Source organism: Amblyomma americanum, chromosome 4 (assembly GCF_052857255.1).
Source record: "Amblyomma americanum isolate KBUSLIRL-KWMA chromosome 4, ASM5285725v1, whole genome shotgun sequence".
Lineage (NCBI taxonomy): Eukaryota > Metazoa > Arthropoda > Arachnida > Ixodida > Ixodidae > Amblyomma > Amblyomma americanum.
The window spans coordinates 196575701-196592916 of NC_135500.1; the positions used below are offsets into that span (position 1 = coordinate 196575701).

Genomic DNA, 17216 nt, shown 5'->3' on the forward strand with positions numbered 1-17216 from the left:
GTAAGCGAGCATGCAGCAGCAGCCAAAAACTGGAATCAGAGTTTGCTTTCAACTGCCCCTCATCTATTTCACTCGCAAAATACATACGATATTGATGCTCTAGGGCATTTCTCCAGCCAGTCATCTTTAGGCAGTCATTAGTTCTACAAGACAAAAAGAACAGGAAAGGAAGTTTTCAATCGGCATGCGCGCCTAGAGACGACCAGATCGCATGCATTGCAGTAGAGAAGCGCCGATTATGGCCTGTATTAAGAGACGACACCTGACCACTTGTAATGCCAGGTTCGCACGATAAGCTTTGCTAAGGAAGTGATAGCGAAAGGGAGAGCCAGGTGCGTCCCCGCTGCTCTGTTCCTGATTGTGAAGCGTTTTTTTTTTTGTATACCTCACAAACTGTCAACTAAACGTCCTGAGGCGAAAATCCGGGTCAAAAATTCAAAACAGGCAGTGCAGATACATCGTTATGATAGCCTTTCACAACGACCGAAAATGGGGTTCAACTTCTCCTGCATTCTTGTTCCAAAGTTATAAATAGATAAATAGCAGGGGAAAAAAAACGAGAACAGCTCATACACTTAGTAATGGTTGGACGCAGGAGTTGACGTGACTTTTGTGAGGTATCATATATTTGCTTGCTCGCTCAAATGTTTGTATCTCGTTATATTACATGTCCATGTCACGTGCCTCCGCACTAGTGTTTCACAGGGTCGTCAGGTTTCAGAAGCATATACTCATGCACCTTTCACGGCTGTATGTTGCAGCTGTGCCCAAAGAACCACAACTTTCTGTATTTCCGCTGCGCAGTCGCATACTTCAAGCCCCCCTATAGTGAGAGCACGCCTTTCGCGCCATTTCAGGGCATCATCTCAAACGTGACCCTGTCCGGAACAACGCTGACCCACTGGAACATGACCAGACTGGACGAAAGAGATCACATGAGCGAGGCGCGCCACCTCGTCCCCACCCCGAAGAAGTGGCCCTCTAATTGCAACAACGCCCACGCGCCAGGACTGGTAGTCTACGAGGCCAGGTTTCAACTGCAGCAGAGCCCAGTCCTGGACACGTTCCTCAGACTTGACCACTGGAAGAAGGTTAGACCGCGCCGCCCTGGCTCAGTTACGACGGCGTTTTAACTGCTTGGCACAAGCCGCCGCGGGGGTCTCAGTGGTTACGATGCTCGGCCGCTGACACAAAAGACGCGGGTTCGATCCCGTCCACGTGTACTATGCGATTCTCCTTTGAAATCACATTGTTTACACCACGGAGATGCATGGAGTATGATGACTCATAAACCCGCGAGCTGCTTTGTGCAGGAGTGTGCACACACGCCATACCCGCGTACAGCCGACAGCACCTGCACTGATCACAACGTGAACATTTCGCCAGAGATCTGCCTGGTCGGGAGAAGAATTAGAGAGAAAAGAGTGACAATCGGCCAAATAATTAGAGAACAGACGCTTCGATGCCCACCCGACACATTCAGGGTTAACTAGTCTGGAGCCAGAGGCGCGCTTTTTAACCATTTTTCGGGGTTCATAGCCATACAAGTCAAGAAAGCAGTGGCGAATGTCCCAGTTGGCTTCGACCGGTTCTCGTAACGTCGCAGTTGCAGTGCAGCAGAGGCTAAGCAGGAAAAAGGAAGAAGACCTTTCTCCCCTTGATGTGGGCTGTGGCACTTCCTTAGATATAGTTGTCCGCGAGTACAGTGTGAAATCGCATGTGACTGGCAGGTGCCTAAGTGAAAAAAGGTTAACGCTACGTCATGACAATCGGTCTAAGCAATTAGCCCTGCTTACATTAATCCGATAGCGTTTATCTGACTTGGGGTTCTGAGCAAGCTCAACCCAACTCGACGAATGCGTATTTACATGACCTCGACTTTGCGAATCGAGACCGGTTCAAATGCAGCGACGCCAAGAGTCGAGCAGCGCATTGCGTAGTCAGGGAATTGCGTAGTGGGCGTAGTCAGGCTGATGATGATGATGATGACAAGGGTAGACGTGCGGACTAGTTGGTGGTTCATGCTTTTTAAAACAGCGCAAAAGACACGGACGCAGACAGAAGGGTCTGCGTCCGTGTCTTCAGCGCTGTTTAAGAAGCATATAATGAATTACTCTGAAGCAGTAATTTCATGGCAGTAGCAGTTAATTACTAGCGAAAATACTGTTGCTGAGCATTGAGTCTATGCTTCTCCTTGCACCGCCATACTTTGACCTCACGTTTGCGGGGTTGGGAGTCTGCAAAGAAAGAAAAAGGTGCTGCCAGCAATAGCCAGCGCTCCAGCGAATCGGCGCACGCGGACGGGAGGCAATGTGCGCGCGGGCATCAGCGCCGCCTTGGTGAAGAGTAAATAGGACTGTTAAGCATCTTCCAGCACTGCGTACACGGTCGCATGCAGGGAGGCACCGCAGGGTCACCTTGAGAACTCCACGATTATGGCATGCCGTACTGCACCTTCCGCTAGACGCACTGCGAGTGCTTGAGCGAGCACTTCCCTCTAAACTGCCTCATATATCTTGTCACGCGACCGCACTGACAAGAAGTCTCAAACAACATCTAACAAGTTTGGTTGTTATTTTGAGGGAAATCTAGCTTCTGTGGCCGGATTTGAAGCCTTATTTTAAGGCGATAGCCTTTAATGGCTCATACTCGCGGTGACCGTCCGTCCGTTACATCGCCACCGAGGTCACGTGACCTAGGTAACGTGGCGCCAAGCTCGCGCCAGCTATATACTCTTCGCTTCTGTCGTGAAATGAATTCAAGCGCGGCAAATTCAAATCAGTGCAATGAGTCGCAAACGGCTTTCGCCTTCCCGCAGCTCAAGGATATCAATAGGTGCTTCGAACGAATTTTTTAACTCAACGGCAGCACAGGCGACAGCATCACCGCGACATGGTATTATTTTCCGTCAACCTGCCTCCATAAAGAGTCAGTCCTACAATATTTAATTTTGAAGCACATTACAACGTTTGTTGAAGACCACAAATTAATTATTCCCAATCAACATGGCTTCGGAAAAGGTTTGTCTACGACGACACGATTACTAGAAACGATCCATAACCTAGCTATCACAATCGATAAATGGGGCAAACAGATATGATATTCCTTGATTTGTGAAAAGCCTTCGACCGGGTATCTCATTGTAAACTTCACTATAAGCTAGTTCACTTTTTTCGTAACGGGACAATAATTAATTAATTAAAAGCCTATTTAAATGGTCGTCACCAGTTTGTCTACTTTGAAAACAGCGAGTCGGACTTGGTAGAAGTATTATCTGGCGTGCCACAGGGGTCTGTGCTTGTACCAATTCTCTTCCTTCTTTTTATTAATGATTTGAGCAAGAATATCGATGCAACAGTACGTATGTTCGCGGATGACTGCGTCATCTACAGAGAAATCAATAGCCCTGCTGAACAAATATCCCTAAACAACTCACTGCAGTATGTATCGAAATGGTGTGACAACTGGCAGATGGCCCTCAACCTGAAAAAAAACTGTCTGCATGACAGTCACCAGAAATAAACAGCCATTACGTTACAGTTATGAAATCGAACAGAAGACACTCACAAAGGTAGAGCAGTTCAGGTATCTTGGCGTTATCATTGCCTCGGACCTGCGATGGAACGAGCACGTGACACACATTACCACAAAGGCGCATTCTGCTCTTTACATGATAAAACGTTCCTTTCGACTTGCTTCAGCGGAAACAAAACTTTTGGCATACAATTCACTTGTTCGTTCTGTGATAGAATATAGTATTGTTACCTGGCTGCCCTACATTAAACAATATACTGATAGATTAGAAAATGTCCATGGAAAAGCTGTCCGATTTATTTTCAACAAACATAGTCGTCATGAATCCCGCACACTGCTTCTGCAAAAAGCCGACCTCTCTACAATCCACACACGAGACAGACTGTTGCGGCTTAAGTTTCTGTTCCTCCTTTTGAATGACCGCACAAAACTTGATAAGACTAGATATCTGCTTGAGCCTAACACGCGTGTCACAAGAACAAAACATGAAAAACATCTATCCGAATACAGATACCGTAGTGATTTTTCCCACATGTGATTCGTGAGCGGAATATTTTGCCTCCTGAAATTGTCAACCAAAGGTGCCCTGAAGCATTTGTATCGAAGCTAACAAACCATCTTGAAAATTAATAGCACTGTCACCATGTGCGATTTACATGTACCTTTGTGAAAAGTGAAAAAAATCCTTCTCTGCTGTTTCTTTTTTTTTTGTTTTTCAATTTTTCATATGTACGTTAACCCGATCCAGTTACGGCCTCAAAGTGAGGACAACAGTATGTAACAAATAAACAAATAAATTGAACATAATTCTGGTCAAAAGGAATTTCTGAACGAATGAAATTTTATGAACGCAATTTTTTCATTTACTTTAGTATATTTTAGTATTTTACTATAACAATACATATATATATATATATATATATATATATATATATATATATATATATATATATATATGTGTGTGTGTGTGTGTGTGTGTGTGTGTGTGTGTGTGTGTGTGTGTGTGTGTGTGTGTGTGTGTGTGTGTGTGTGTGTGTGTGCGTGCGTGTGTGTGTGTTTATGGGGGTTTATGGGGGTTTAAGGTACCAAAGCGACTGTGTGTGCGTGCGTGCGTGCGCGCGTGTGTGTGTGTGTGTGTGTGTGTGTGTGTGTGTGTGTGTGTGTGTGTGTGTGTGTGTGTGTGTGTGTGTGTGTGTGTGTGTGTGTGTGTGTGTGTGTGTGTGTGTGTGTGTGTGTGTGTGTGTGTGTGTGTGTGTGTGTGTGTGTGTGTGTGTGTGTGTGTGTGTGTGTGTGTGTGTGTGTGTGTGTGTGTGTGTGTGTGTGTGTGTGTGTGTGTGTGTGTGCGTGTGTGTGTGTGTGTGTGTGTGCGTGTGTGTGTGTGTTTATGGGGGTTTATGGGGGTTTAAGGTACCAAAGCGACTGTGTGTGCGTGCGTGCGTGCGCGTGTGTGTGTGTGTGTGTGTGTGTGTGTGTGTGTGTGTGTGTGTGTGTGTGTGTGTGTGTGTGTGTGTGTGTGTGTGTGTGTGTGTGTGTGTGTGTGTGTGTGTGTGTGTGTGTGTGTGTGTGTGTGTGTGTCCGCAGATCTCCCGTCGGCAGTGTTGCATTTTTTTGTTGCTGCTAACTTTTTGCTATCGTCAAAAGCGTTCCCTATTGGTTTTTCTATGGCAGTCTTAACTGTTCGATGGGATCGATGGAAAACTTTAAAAACCGCCGCTGTGGCAGAGTGGTTACGGCGTTCGGCTGCTGGCCCAAAAGGCGCGGGTTCAATCCCGGCCGCGGCGGTCGAATTTCGATGGAGGCGAAATTCTAGAGGCCCGTGTAGTGTGCGATGTCAGTGCACGTTAAAGAACCCCAGGTGGTCGAAATTTCCGGAGCCCTTCACTACGGCGTCTGTCATAGCCTGAATCGCTTTGGGACGTTAAGCCCCCATAAACCAAACTAAACCATAAGCCAGAACTTTAAAAGAAAAGTTTTAGTACACATCGGTAGAATGGTCCCTTACTTTGAGTGTTTCTATAACAGCACCTTACAATTTTGCAATGTTCAATATTTTTTTCCGAGAATGTTGGAGATGGCAGAATTGGCAGCTTGTCTGCGTCCTGGTGCATTCACGAGACGGTGAGCGTGAGCAAGCAGCCTATGCACCCCCGCTTTTTACGCCGACCACAAATTCTTAGAAATCAAGAGTGGGACCATATTACGCATTGAACAACGAACTTGTGATCGAAGATTGATGCGAGCAATGACACAAATTTTGCGATTAAGTTGACTTCATCTACGTCAGCAAAACGGCTGTTCAATTTACATTGGCTACCTTTCTCAAGGAGAGGCACAGTTTCCGACGCCTACTTGGAAGCTCAGTGGCGGTGCAAACAAAGAAATCTGAAAAATTTGCTGGAGGTATAAGTATGCGTCGAAACTAAAAAGTAATTCAAAAGTAATTTTCATTACTATTTGAAGGTAATTGTAGTATAATATCATTATTTTTAAAAGCAGTAATTTGTAGTATAATGTAATTACTTTTCCGAGATTTCTAAGACAGCAATTAGTAATGTAACTGAATTACTTTTCAAAAATAATTTTGCCATGTATGGTGGCAGCCTCCAAGACTGATACGCACTGCTGTTTCGGAGGGGCGAACGAGCAAGCAAAAAAAAATTGGCGGTGGTTCAGCTCTGGTTAAACCTGGAGTGACGCGATAGCTACAGCTGGCCGAGTGAAACTTAGTCACGTGACCAACCACGTGACCAACCACGTGATCAGCCACGGCGCCGCGCCGCCGGCAGCTGCTCCGCACCACGTGACCAACCACGTGACAGCATGGCGGCGCAGCCACGCTGACGGCTCGAAATGCTACCGTAATGTAGCTATCGCTACAAAACAAGTTCGCTTTTATCCTCTCCCCGGCAGCGTTTACAAGTACATCGGGGCAGTATCGAATTGAGTCAACCCACCCCTTATGACGGAGTTGACTTGTCCCGACCCTGCTCGGCGCTCGTAAACACAGTAACCGGTTTTCAACCGAATAACTCGTATTTGCCGCTTTTGACTTCATTGCACCCTGGCGTTGGGGAAGGAACAATGCTGTTCTCTCACATCATCCTGAATGGGGAGCCATAATCCTGTGAGTCACGTGTGTTTTGGTGCGAACAATGCCTTATTGTGTGTGGGCCGGGGCGGGGTCAGGTTTTGGACGTCGCCTTGCATTCCACTTCCTTGACAACAGTATGAAATCGCACCACAGGTCCAGCGAAACAGAAAAGCAGGAATCCTTTACAAATACAGCCGAAGCAAAAGGAAAGAAAGTCGTACAAGCTCAAACACAGACAAGCAAGAGGGTGATGGAGTGCAGTAGCGATAAAATAGTCTGACGCCAGATGGAGCCACGTTGATGGATGCACAACTTTCAGAGCATGTAAAACGCAAACACTAGGTTCGATACGGATGAAAATTGCAGCTTAACAAATCAAAAAAAGAAAAAGGGAGGAAACGTTGTGGACTAAATTTTGATATTTAGCTTAGTTTTTTCACGAGATAACATCGAAGATAGACATATCTAGAAGCACAATTTTACCTTTCATTTGTACAAAAAATGAAACACAAAAATAAAATCTGGTTGTTTATTGGTTTATGGGGGCGTAACGTCCAAAGGCGACTCAGGCTATGAGAGACGCCGTAGTGAAGGGCTCCGGAAATCTCGACAACCTGGGGTTCTTTAAAGTACACTGACGTCGTACAGTACACGGGCCTCTAGAATTTCGCCTCCATCGAAATTCGACCGTCGCGGCCGGGTTTGAACCCGCGTCTTTCGGGCCAGCAGCCGAGCGCCATAACCACTCAGCCACCGCGGTGGCTCAAAAATATAATCTGTATCCGCAACATTTCCTCTATATTCACTGCCGCAAACTTTCCACTGGTGAACCCTCTTAAGTCTGCAGGTCCTTGTTTTTGAATTGAGGGATCAACGTGGTCAGCCGAGTCCCTTCAAAAAAGTTAATAGTCAATAAAAAGCCAAAAGAAATCTATAGAGCCCATGGGGCGGGTACTTTGATCCCTCTACGCACTCGTGACTGTCGCGTGCGCACCACCAGGCTCTTCGTCGCTACCACCACTGCCCGTTCAACATGTCGAAACAAAGTGCTTTCGCCCGCCTATCCGCAGTGGTGTCTGGGCTGGACGTTGTAAGTTTCATTGCAGCTGCGGAAGTCGTAGTCCTCTCATGAGTCGGCGGAGATGAACGGGCGTGATCGCGCATTGTAGATACTTAATTTAACCGGTTTTTTGGGGAAAGGAAATGGCGCAGTACCTGTCTCACATCTCAGCGGACACCTGAACCGCGCCGTAGCGGAAAGGATAAGGAGGGACTGAGAGAAGAAAAAGGTGCCGTAGTGGAGGGCTCCGGAATAATTTGGACCACCTGGGGATATTTAACGTGCACTGACATCGCACAGCACACGGGTGTCCTTGCGTTTCGTTTCCACCGAAACGCGGCCGCCGTGGTCGGGTTCGAACCCGGGTACTCCGAATCAGTAGCCGAGCGCTCTAACCACTGAGCCACAGCGGCGGGTACATTGTAGATACCGGTACCTCTTTCCGGATAATGTGATGCCGGGTATTGTTTTATGCCTAGACGTTCACGAAAAAGGTGGTTTCATTTTAACAAACATTACATACTTGCATATGAAACTTTCTCACCTTAATCATTCGTTTTTTTTCCCACCCTCTCACTATGTAGGGTGTAGTCGTTCTCAATGGCTTCAACCTGGGCCGCTACTGGACACCCATGGGCCCGCAGAAGACACTGTACGTGCCCGCGGTGTTATTCAAGCCTAACAACATCCTCGACGTCCTCGAGTTGGAACAGAGTCCATGCTCACAGGACTCCGACCACTGTTTCGTCGAGTTCGTTGATACGCCAGAAATCAACGGCACCGTGCCGTTCTTTCCTTCCTCGGATGAATAAACTGCACGAAACCTGCACGCTTCAACGCATTCAAGCACGCGATGATAGTATTGGCCAGGTGCATAATAATAATAATTGGTTTTTGGGGAAAGGAAATGGCGCAGTATCTGTCTCATATATCGTTGGACACCCGAACCGCGCCGTAAGAGAAGGGATAAAGGAGGGAGTGAAAGAAGAAAGGGCGAAGGAGGTGCCGTAGTGGAGGGCTCCGGAATAATTTCGACCACCTGGGGATCTTCGAAATTATTCCGGAGCCCTCCACTACGGCACCTCCAGTTCTCAGAATCTCGCTCGAGGAAAGGCGGTCCCCGAACGACAGAAAGAGAGAAAACCTTCATTAAACAAATAAAGAGAGAGCTGGCGCACATGGCGAATGACGGAGTAAATTTATAAGATGCTTTCGCTGCCTTTCTTCGGGGGGCTCAGACCTCTCCAAGTATGGTTATTCGGCGGTTATGAGGGAGAAGATGGTCGATGAATGCAGATGAAAACGAAGAAATGTATTTACAGAAATCCAGCAATTAACCGCCTGTGTCTTGGCCACTCTCCCGCAGTGGGTATGTGCCAGCATTGTTTGAGGCCTACCTGCCTACCTACCTACTTACAAGAGTGAAAACTGCAAGTTAGAGAAACGAAGCCACACAGACAAATTCAATAAGGAACTGATCGCACACAGCGAAACAGCACTCGAACACTTTACTTATCCACCAAAGGTATCGGTTAAAGCCTAGGTATTCTTGCACGGAGCCTCTGACTAGACTACACAAGACTGGTGTCCAATGCTCTTTCCTCCATTTTTATATGTTTCACAAAAAATTAGCTGCGGTTCAACCACTGCTGAGCCTGGTTAGAGAGCGAAAGCTGTGGTGTATCGGGTAAGTAGACGCGGCTTGGCCTCTAAGGTTGGGTGCGTTCCACACGCTGGATAGGCAACTCGCCCACCCTGCCAGGTAGAGTTTAAATTAATGGTTTATCGCGAGAGGTTATCCAATGAGCGCCGCGGCTTATTGCTGCAGTGCCGCGTGCCTGTCACAACGTTGTCAGCTCTAATGCAAGCAGCCCACATCTCTCTCTCCCCTCCGCCACATACTTCAAAGCGCGATTGATCCATGACCATCTCCGAAAGCAGCACACCGACCCACGCATTGCGGGAGGTGAGCGCATCGACAGTGTCACCGGCTCTCGCGCACTTACACGGTCGCAACGTGCAATGATCCTCCGCGCGCGCATTGGCTGCGTGTGGCCCGGGGAACGACGGGTGCGTCACGGAATCGCGACGAGTGATGTGTGTGACGGATGCGGTGCAGTGGAAACACTAGAACACCTGCTCCTTCACTGTGCCGCGTTCGCCGATGCTCGTCGCGATGTGCTCGCGGCCTATAGGGCGCAGGGCGTACTACCAGACTCCATCAAGACGCTATTGTGGCCGCAGGGCAGTGCGCGCACTCGTGAGCGAACTTTGGTGAGCCTCTGTGCATTCCTCGAGAACACACGGGCTTGAAGTCCCGTCTGTTCTCCGTCAGGTAGTTACACGCAGTGACCGAACGCTCCGCGAGTTCTACCTTGAACGATTAATAACTGGACGCCCCACTCCAGTTGTAACCAACACAGTGCTGTGCGCGTGTGTGATTTAATTCCTCTAAAATGAACTAATCACGAGCACAACCTGGGCACATTTATTATTGTGTAAATAGTTTGTACATATTACTTCTCCCCCTATCCTCTCTTCCTGTCCCCTCACCTCTTTCACCTCATTTCTCCATTCTGCCTGCTATCCTTTATTTCCGCTGCCCCAGCTCAGGTGCTTCAGTATCGATGGCAGATGCCGAGGCTAGCAAAAATCTTTTCCTTCCTTTTTTCTATTATTTTTTAATAAAACCACTACCACCAGGCATACACTGCTCCAGGGAGCCAGTTATGCACCTTCCTTTCCTCAATATAATCGGAGTCAAGAGCGGTGGCAACGCTAACGCTAATAATAATAATAATAGTAATAATTGTTTTTTTGGAGAAAGGAAATGACGCGGTATCTGTCTCGTATCATTGAACACCTGAACCGCGCCGTAAGGGAAGGAATGAAGGAGGGAGTGAAAGAAGAAAGGAGTGCCATAGCGGAGGGCTCCGGAATAATTTCGACCACCTGGGGATCATTAACGTGCACTGACATCGCACAGCACACGGCCGCCGTAGCGTTTTTCCTCCATAAAAACGCAGCCGCCGCGGTCGGGTTCGAACCCGGGAGCTCCGGATCAGTAGTCGAGCGCCCTAACCGCTAAGCCACCGCGGCGGGTATGCTAACGCCAATGAACACAAAAAAAAATTGGAGGACGCTTAAGCTTTGTCTTTAAGAGTGAGACTCGACAGCGTGCTGCAGCGTTGCCAAGGGGTGCACGGAACGCCATCGCCCGTTTGGCGCGACGCGTGGCCCGTTGGGCGATTTAAGGAAAGGACGCCTGTCTCACATATCTACGTGGACACCCGAATCGGGCCGTAAGGGAAGGAAAGGGAAATGGAAATTGGTTTTAACGAAAGGAAATGACGCCTGTCTCACAATTCTCGTTGGACACCCGTACCGCACCGTAAAGGGAGGAAAATCTCCTCACGGCGCGGTTCATGCGTGCACCGAGATGCGCCATTTTTTGCTCACGGCCAAAACCGCCGACGACACCGGCTTTTCTGCGACACGAGCTCCTTAACGTTGTCGCGTTAAAACGCCGACGATCTATAGCTTCAGTGCCACGTTTCTGCTACAACGTTGTGAATGCCAACGCATGCAGCGCACATCTGTCACTACCGTCGCGTAGCTTAAACCGCGACTGAGGTGTCCACCGTCCCAGGGGCCAGGCATGCGCCTTGTCTTAGCTTTAGAAGATTGGTTTTGAAGAAAGGAAATGGCACAGTAACGGTCTCACATATACCGATGGACACCCAAACCGGTTTTGAGGAAATGAAATGGCGTAGTAACTATCTCACATATATCGGTGGACACCCGAACCGAGCCTTAAGGCGTTTTACCTCTGGCTCACTTGAAGGTCAAAACCGCAAGCATACCATGAAATCGTTACGAGCTAGTGTAGTGAAGCTTTATCCCCAATCCCACTCATTCTTCCTGGGAGGGTTCTTAGCGGACCGCTCATCCCGGCGGCCAGAAATGGCTGGTGGATCGGGCTTTATGTGAAGCACAAGCCCGTGGACTCCTGGACTAGTAGGGCACCACACTGGAAGATTTTTTTTGGTCTAATAATTAGTTGTTTCCATACATCCAAGCTTTTGCTTCAATAAAGAAGTTAGAAACTTCGATGGAGGCGAAACGCTACAGGCGCCGTGTGTTGTGCGGTGTCAGTGCACGTTAAAGATCCCCAGGTGGTCGAAATTATTCCGGAGCCCTCCACTAAGGCTCCTCTTTCTTCCTTTCACTCCATCTTTTATCCCCTTTCTTACGGCTCTGCTCAGGTGTCCGACGATATATGAGACATACTGCGCCATTTCCTTTCCCCAAAACCAATTATCATTATTATTATTATTATTATTATTATTATTATTATTATTATTATTATTATTATTATTATTATTATTATTATTATTATTATTATTATTATTATTATTATTATTATTCGACTGGGGTCGACGCATCTGTTCTCGATGCTCACAAATAGCTCCGCCACCGATTTCTTGCTGTTTTGCTACAGATGGAATGCAGAAATTGGTCCCCATTTTCATTATCGACGCCTTTACAAAGTAAACTGTTATTATAAAGTCAGCTTTTACTGCAACTGGATATTTGATGCCTGGAGCTTGGTCTTCAATATGTGCACTAAATAAGGCGTTCATTTCCTTAGATAATATGCCAGAATGTAGTCGAGGACATCCCTCGAGGTGCATGGCTTAGGAATATCAGACGGGCATTCTGGAAACTTTGTTGGGATTGTGGCTGTGCGAAAGCGGAGTTCCCGGGTTCGAACCCGACAGCGGCGGCTGCGTTTTTATGGAGGAAAAACGCTAAGGCGCCCGTGTGCTGTGCGATGTCAGTGCACGTTAAAGATCCCCAGGTGGTCGAAATTATTCCGGAGCCCTCCACTACGGCACCTAATTCTTCCTTTCTTCTTTCACTCCCTCTCTTATCCCTTCCCTTACGGCGCGGTTCAGGTGTCCAACGATATATGAGACAGATACTGCGCCATTTCCTTTCCCCCAAATAAACCAATTATTATTATTATTATTATTATTATTATTATTATTATTATTATTATTAAAGCGGCGCAGTTGTGGTGCTCTCTGTAAGCTCGTCGATGTGGGAGGCCTCTCGCACGAGTGAAGTTCGCAAACCTAGAGGGAAGTTCAATTTTGTTTAAATAGCCGCTGTACCTTGGCAAGAGAGCTATCTCTTGAAGTGCTGGACTCGCTGCTTGCAACTGTAACAAGCTTCTTGGTTTAAAGATACTTGTCAATAATGCAGCGCTAAGTCTACCCTATTTTCAGGAAAGACTATTATTTTGAGACGTTCCAAACATCTTATAATGGAGTGCGGTTAGTGGTATAGCCCTAATCCAGGAGTTCCGTTCTTCACTCCGGGGAGGCTTCAAAATGTGGTTTTTGGGCCCCGATTTGCAATTAATCCGGCAATTGGACACGCAGCACTTGTTACGCACATCGTGGCAGAAGTGTGATCCACATTCTGCTCCAAGTAAGGCACTAGCACATCACCTCGACGGACACACAACCGCAAGCGCAGCACAAGGCCTAGACTCTGCACGAAAAAAAAGTGCGTTCGGAAGCATGTCGCGACATGCCACGACTTTGCTTTCCCCAAGGCAATCAAAGGAGTGTCACGTGTTTGCAGAACCGGTCGCTTTGTCTTCGCTGCCCTCCCCCACTCTGACTTCTCGGCATGCAGGTGGGGTTAACCATTGTGTACATTCCAGGCCTCATTCGCAACACCCGTGCGCCGCTCGTAGCTTCGAGACGTGCTGCACGGAACTTCTATGTCGGCCTCTTTCGCGTGACAGAGCTTAGGGGGGGAAGGAAGAGCCAGCAGGCCTTAAGTTCTTAGAGGGTGTTGGTGGGGTGCAACCCTCTGCAGTCTTGCGTTATTTGTTCCCTCTCTTGGTTACCTTTCTCTCTTGCTTCCTGTTGTGCATCTATTCTGCCCCCCCCCCCCGCCCCCCTCCCCTCGTCGTCTTTTTTTTTTTTTTTGCCCCGCTCCAAACCCCGAAAGGGTGTCGTGCCTCTTCGCGCCCAGCTTCTCGCCACGTCACCCGGGTGTCATTCCTAGAAAAATGAGACGAGCCACGAGACGTTTCCAAGAATGCCTGCAAGCGAAAGGGCTAAACCAACACCCTCTAAATACTTTCTTGCTAAACTCAGAAGTTTGCATGTTTCCGTGGAAGTGGTAAGGGAATGCGCTGGCGGACGCGCGCTAACAATGCCAGCAGGTGGCGGTCGTAATGACTCCGGAAATGACTTGCCCGCCTTTGTGCATGTCTGGGGAAGGACGCGCGGGCGGGAAGATCCAAGAACTGCCGCGCATACCGGAGGCGTTCGGAGAACTCAAGTTAAAGTTAAAATTAGCTGCGGTTTCACTACTGCTGAGCCTGGCTAGAGAGCGAAAGCTGTGGTGTATCGGGCAACTACAGGTTTTTCCGCTGAATTTAATCCTGGAGCCAGTGGAAATAATCTGAACGCTGACTGATATAGTCTGCATGCCATGTGATTTAATCCGAGTTCAAAACATTTAATCCAAACGCCATCTCGTACAATGCCAGCTTCAGCCAATTCAATCCGAGTGCCAACGCAATTAATACAAGCGCCAGCGGATTTAATGCGGGTGCCAACCAATTTAATCCATATATGGAAGACGAATGCGGCAAAGGACTCCAAAGCCCACAGAAGACGAATGCCAGGAATAAAGCGAAGTTGAGATATTTTTTCAGACCATGCGACGCCTAAGCAAAGCGCCAACATATTGCATAGCTTCCATCAATATTATAACCAACCCTGCCTTGACGCAAGTGTTTTATCCGTTTAAAACTCACAATCTCAGCATTAAAAAACTGCACAGGGGCTCAGTGCTGGGTCATTCCACGCCAAACGTCCCAGACGTTGCGTTGCGCTCGACCATCTCCAATGTGTTCAAAAAATTCATGGAAACTTATCATTAAAAAAATGTGCCTAGTCATAGTCTGAAATATTTTTGACGAAAAATATTTCTTCGGGAGGTGAGGGCAGTTCGAATATTTAGAAACGGCGAAAAACCAGGCACTGCTCAATAATTATTAAAAAATTCAAAATTTTAGAAAACACTTCACAGTAGTTTTCATTGGCATTTACACAGATTCTGGCTTTCGACATAATTCGGAGCATGCAGATTTATGCGACACAAATATTTTTGCTTTTGTTTTAAATATCAGCTTGCTCTCGGAAATACGGAAATAGCCGTTTTGTTTCCCTAGATGTCTAATACCTATAACAGATGCTACAGGGGATGAAACTGCGTACATCGATGTAAAAAAAAATATACTAAAGTTACAAAAAGTGCATTTTGAGCCTAAAACACTCGTTAATTTCTCCCTGGTGGTCCAAGTAAAAATACAAACAATAGCGGGTTGCGTAGAACTGATTTCATTTCTGAAATTTTCATCGAGGTAATTTTTGTTTAAAGCAAAAAAGGAATTTTTAAGGTTGATGCGCTGCCCCCTTCCACTGTTCCGGGGTCCCTGTGTTAGTATATTAAATTTTTATCCCGGTCTCGTAAAATAAACAAAAATGCCGATAAATTATCCGCCACGGTGGCACAGAGGTTAGCGCGCTCGGCTACTGATCCGTAGTACCCGGATTCGGACCCGTCCTTTTTCACTTCCATTACAGCGCGGTTCAGGTGTCCGCCGATATGTGAGACCACTGATCTCCACTAGGTGACTGGGTGCCGCATTCCCGCTGTCTGAAGTGGGCGCAAGTGAAGCCACCGGAAGTTGGATGGCATGTCTCGGAAGTTCGGTGTCTGCTGTGTATTTCAATGCAAAAAGTCGCGTCTTTCACCTTTCCGTCCTCAGTTTTTCGCGTTGTTTTTGTGTAACGTCTACTGTAATATCAAAGGAATAAGCAAGCTGAACGTGATAAGTGTGAGCATTGTTCGGGGAACACTATAACTTCAGAGGAACCGAAGTTAACAGGCATGCATGTCTCACCATGCCGCGGCAAAGGGGTACGTGCATTAAACACTATTTTCTGACCTGGCTCTTGTCTTCCAAGAGTAATTAGGAGAGTAGTGGAATGACGATGAGCTTAGGTCATCTTGAAACCAAATTTTCGAGTAGCAAAGAAAAGGCAATGGCGGGGAAATCTAGACACCTGAAGAGCTGCCGCTGTTTCGGTTTCGAGTTGGTGGCGGACGATGTGTCTTCTCATCGATGGCAAGTGATGCTTATCGCTTTAGTGCGTCATTTACCTTCCATACGTGCTTTTAATCTAACTCTATAGCACAGCCACATTTCATCTACACAGCACGAGGGAAACGACTGACGAGAAAGACGAATGCAGCAGCGCATGTGACAAGCGCTGTTAGGAGTCAACTACACCAAGCATCACGAATAAAAGCCCATTCAGGCATAATTTGCTACAGTACGAAACAGTACTTGATGCACTCCGTCGAAAAAGCAGTACCGATATACCTTTTGGAAGCGCTAATGTGAACCACCACAACACAGACGGCACCTCACCAGATTGTGGCCTCGCCCTCGCTCCGGTTCGGTCTAAACATAATTCGGTAAAATGGTCACTGCAAGGTCGGCTGCCTAATGAAGGTTTCCACCTATTCTTTCGTAAATTTATCCCCCATTGATGGTATAACTTGGGCTTAGAGCGCGACAGCGTGCATCACAACAGAGAGCAGAGTTCGCGGCGCTAGCGCAACAGGACGCCACAGTTGAGCAGACGAGGCTCCGTACGTACTGTGTGCAGCGACGTGCTGTCGTCTGCTAGTGTCGTCCCATAGCGATGCAATGGACCCTTATTTTTGGAACGTCTTTCCCGAGGACTTTGCTGCTCTCCTCATGCAGTTGACGGCGCAACAGGTATGCATTGTCACGAAGAAAGACGAGAACGTCGAAAAGACAAAATGTTAAGCGGAAAACGAAAACTAAAACTGAAAAACCGTGCTAATAATAATTGTTTTTCGGGGGAAGGAAATGGCCCAGTATCTGTCTCATATATCGTTGGACACCTGAACCGCGCCGTAAGGGAAGGGATAAAGGAGGGAGTGAAAGAAGAAAGGAAGAAAGAGATGCTGTAGTAAGAAAAAAAAACCGTGCTGAGGTACGATTTCGTGCACTGCCAAAGGCTGACTTCCCGGACATGCCGCCCAACTTCCGGTGGCTTCACTTTCGGGCGCCCGATGCGGCATCCAGCCCCCTAGTAGAGATCAGTGTGTGAGACCGATACTGCGCCATTTCCCTTCCCAAAAAACCAAAAACCAATTTCACAGTTGTAGGTAGAAACTGCAAACAAGGTTTTTCGAATAAACGGCATTTTTTTTAAGAAAAAAAAGAATATTCAAACTGCGATCTTACGTCAAAGTTATTTGTTCTGACATTTTTATTTTTAGGTAGCGCCACGCAACACACTCTTTGATCCATTCTCACGCTGGTTCCTTTGTTGTTTGTCTAGTACTCGAAAGTATATCTACGTTGCGGGTCATGTGGCCCATCCACTCGCAGCTGTGCTG

At 47.3% G+C, this 17216-nt stretch overlaps 1 protein-coding gene across 1 annotated transcript in view; it reads left to right on the forward strand.

Moving 5' to 3' along the window:
• LOC144129954 (uncharacterized) overlaps positions 1 to 8514 on the forward strand; it is a 55112-nt gene extending 46598 nt beyond the window's left edge. Inside the window, exons 30-31 of the mRNA XM_077664007.1 lie at positions 858 to 1091; positions 8270 to 8514. Coding sequence (XP_077520133.1) covers positions 858 to 1091; positions 8270 to 8497 — 462 coding nt within the window. The 3' untranslated portion in view covers positions 8498 to 8514. The remainder of the gene's footprint in view (positions 1 to 857; positions 1092 to 8269) is intronic.
• The last annotated feature ends 8702 nt before the right edge of the window (positions 8515 to 17216 follow it).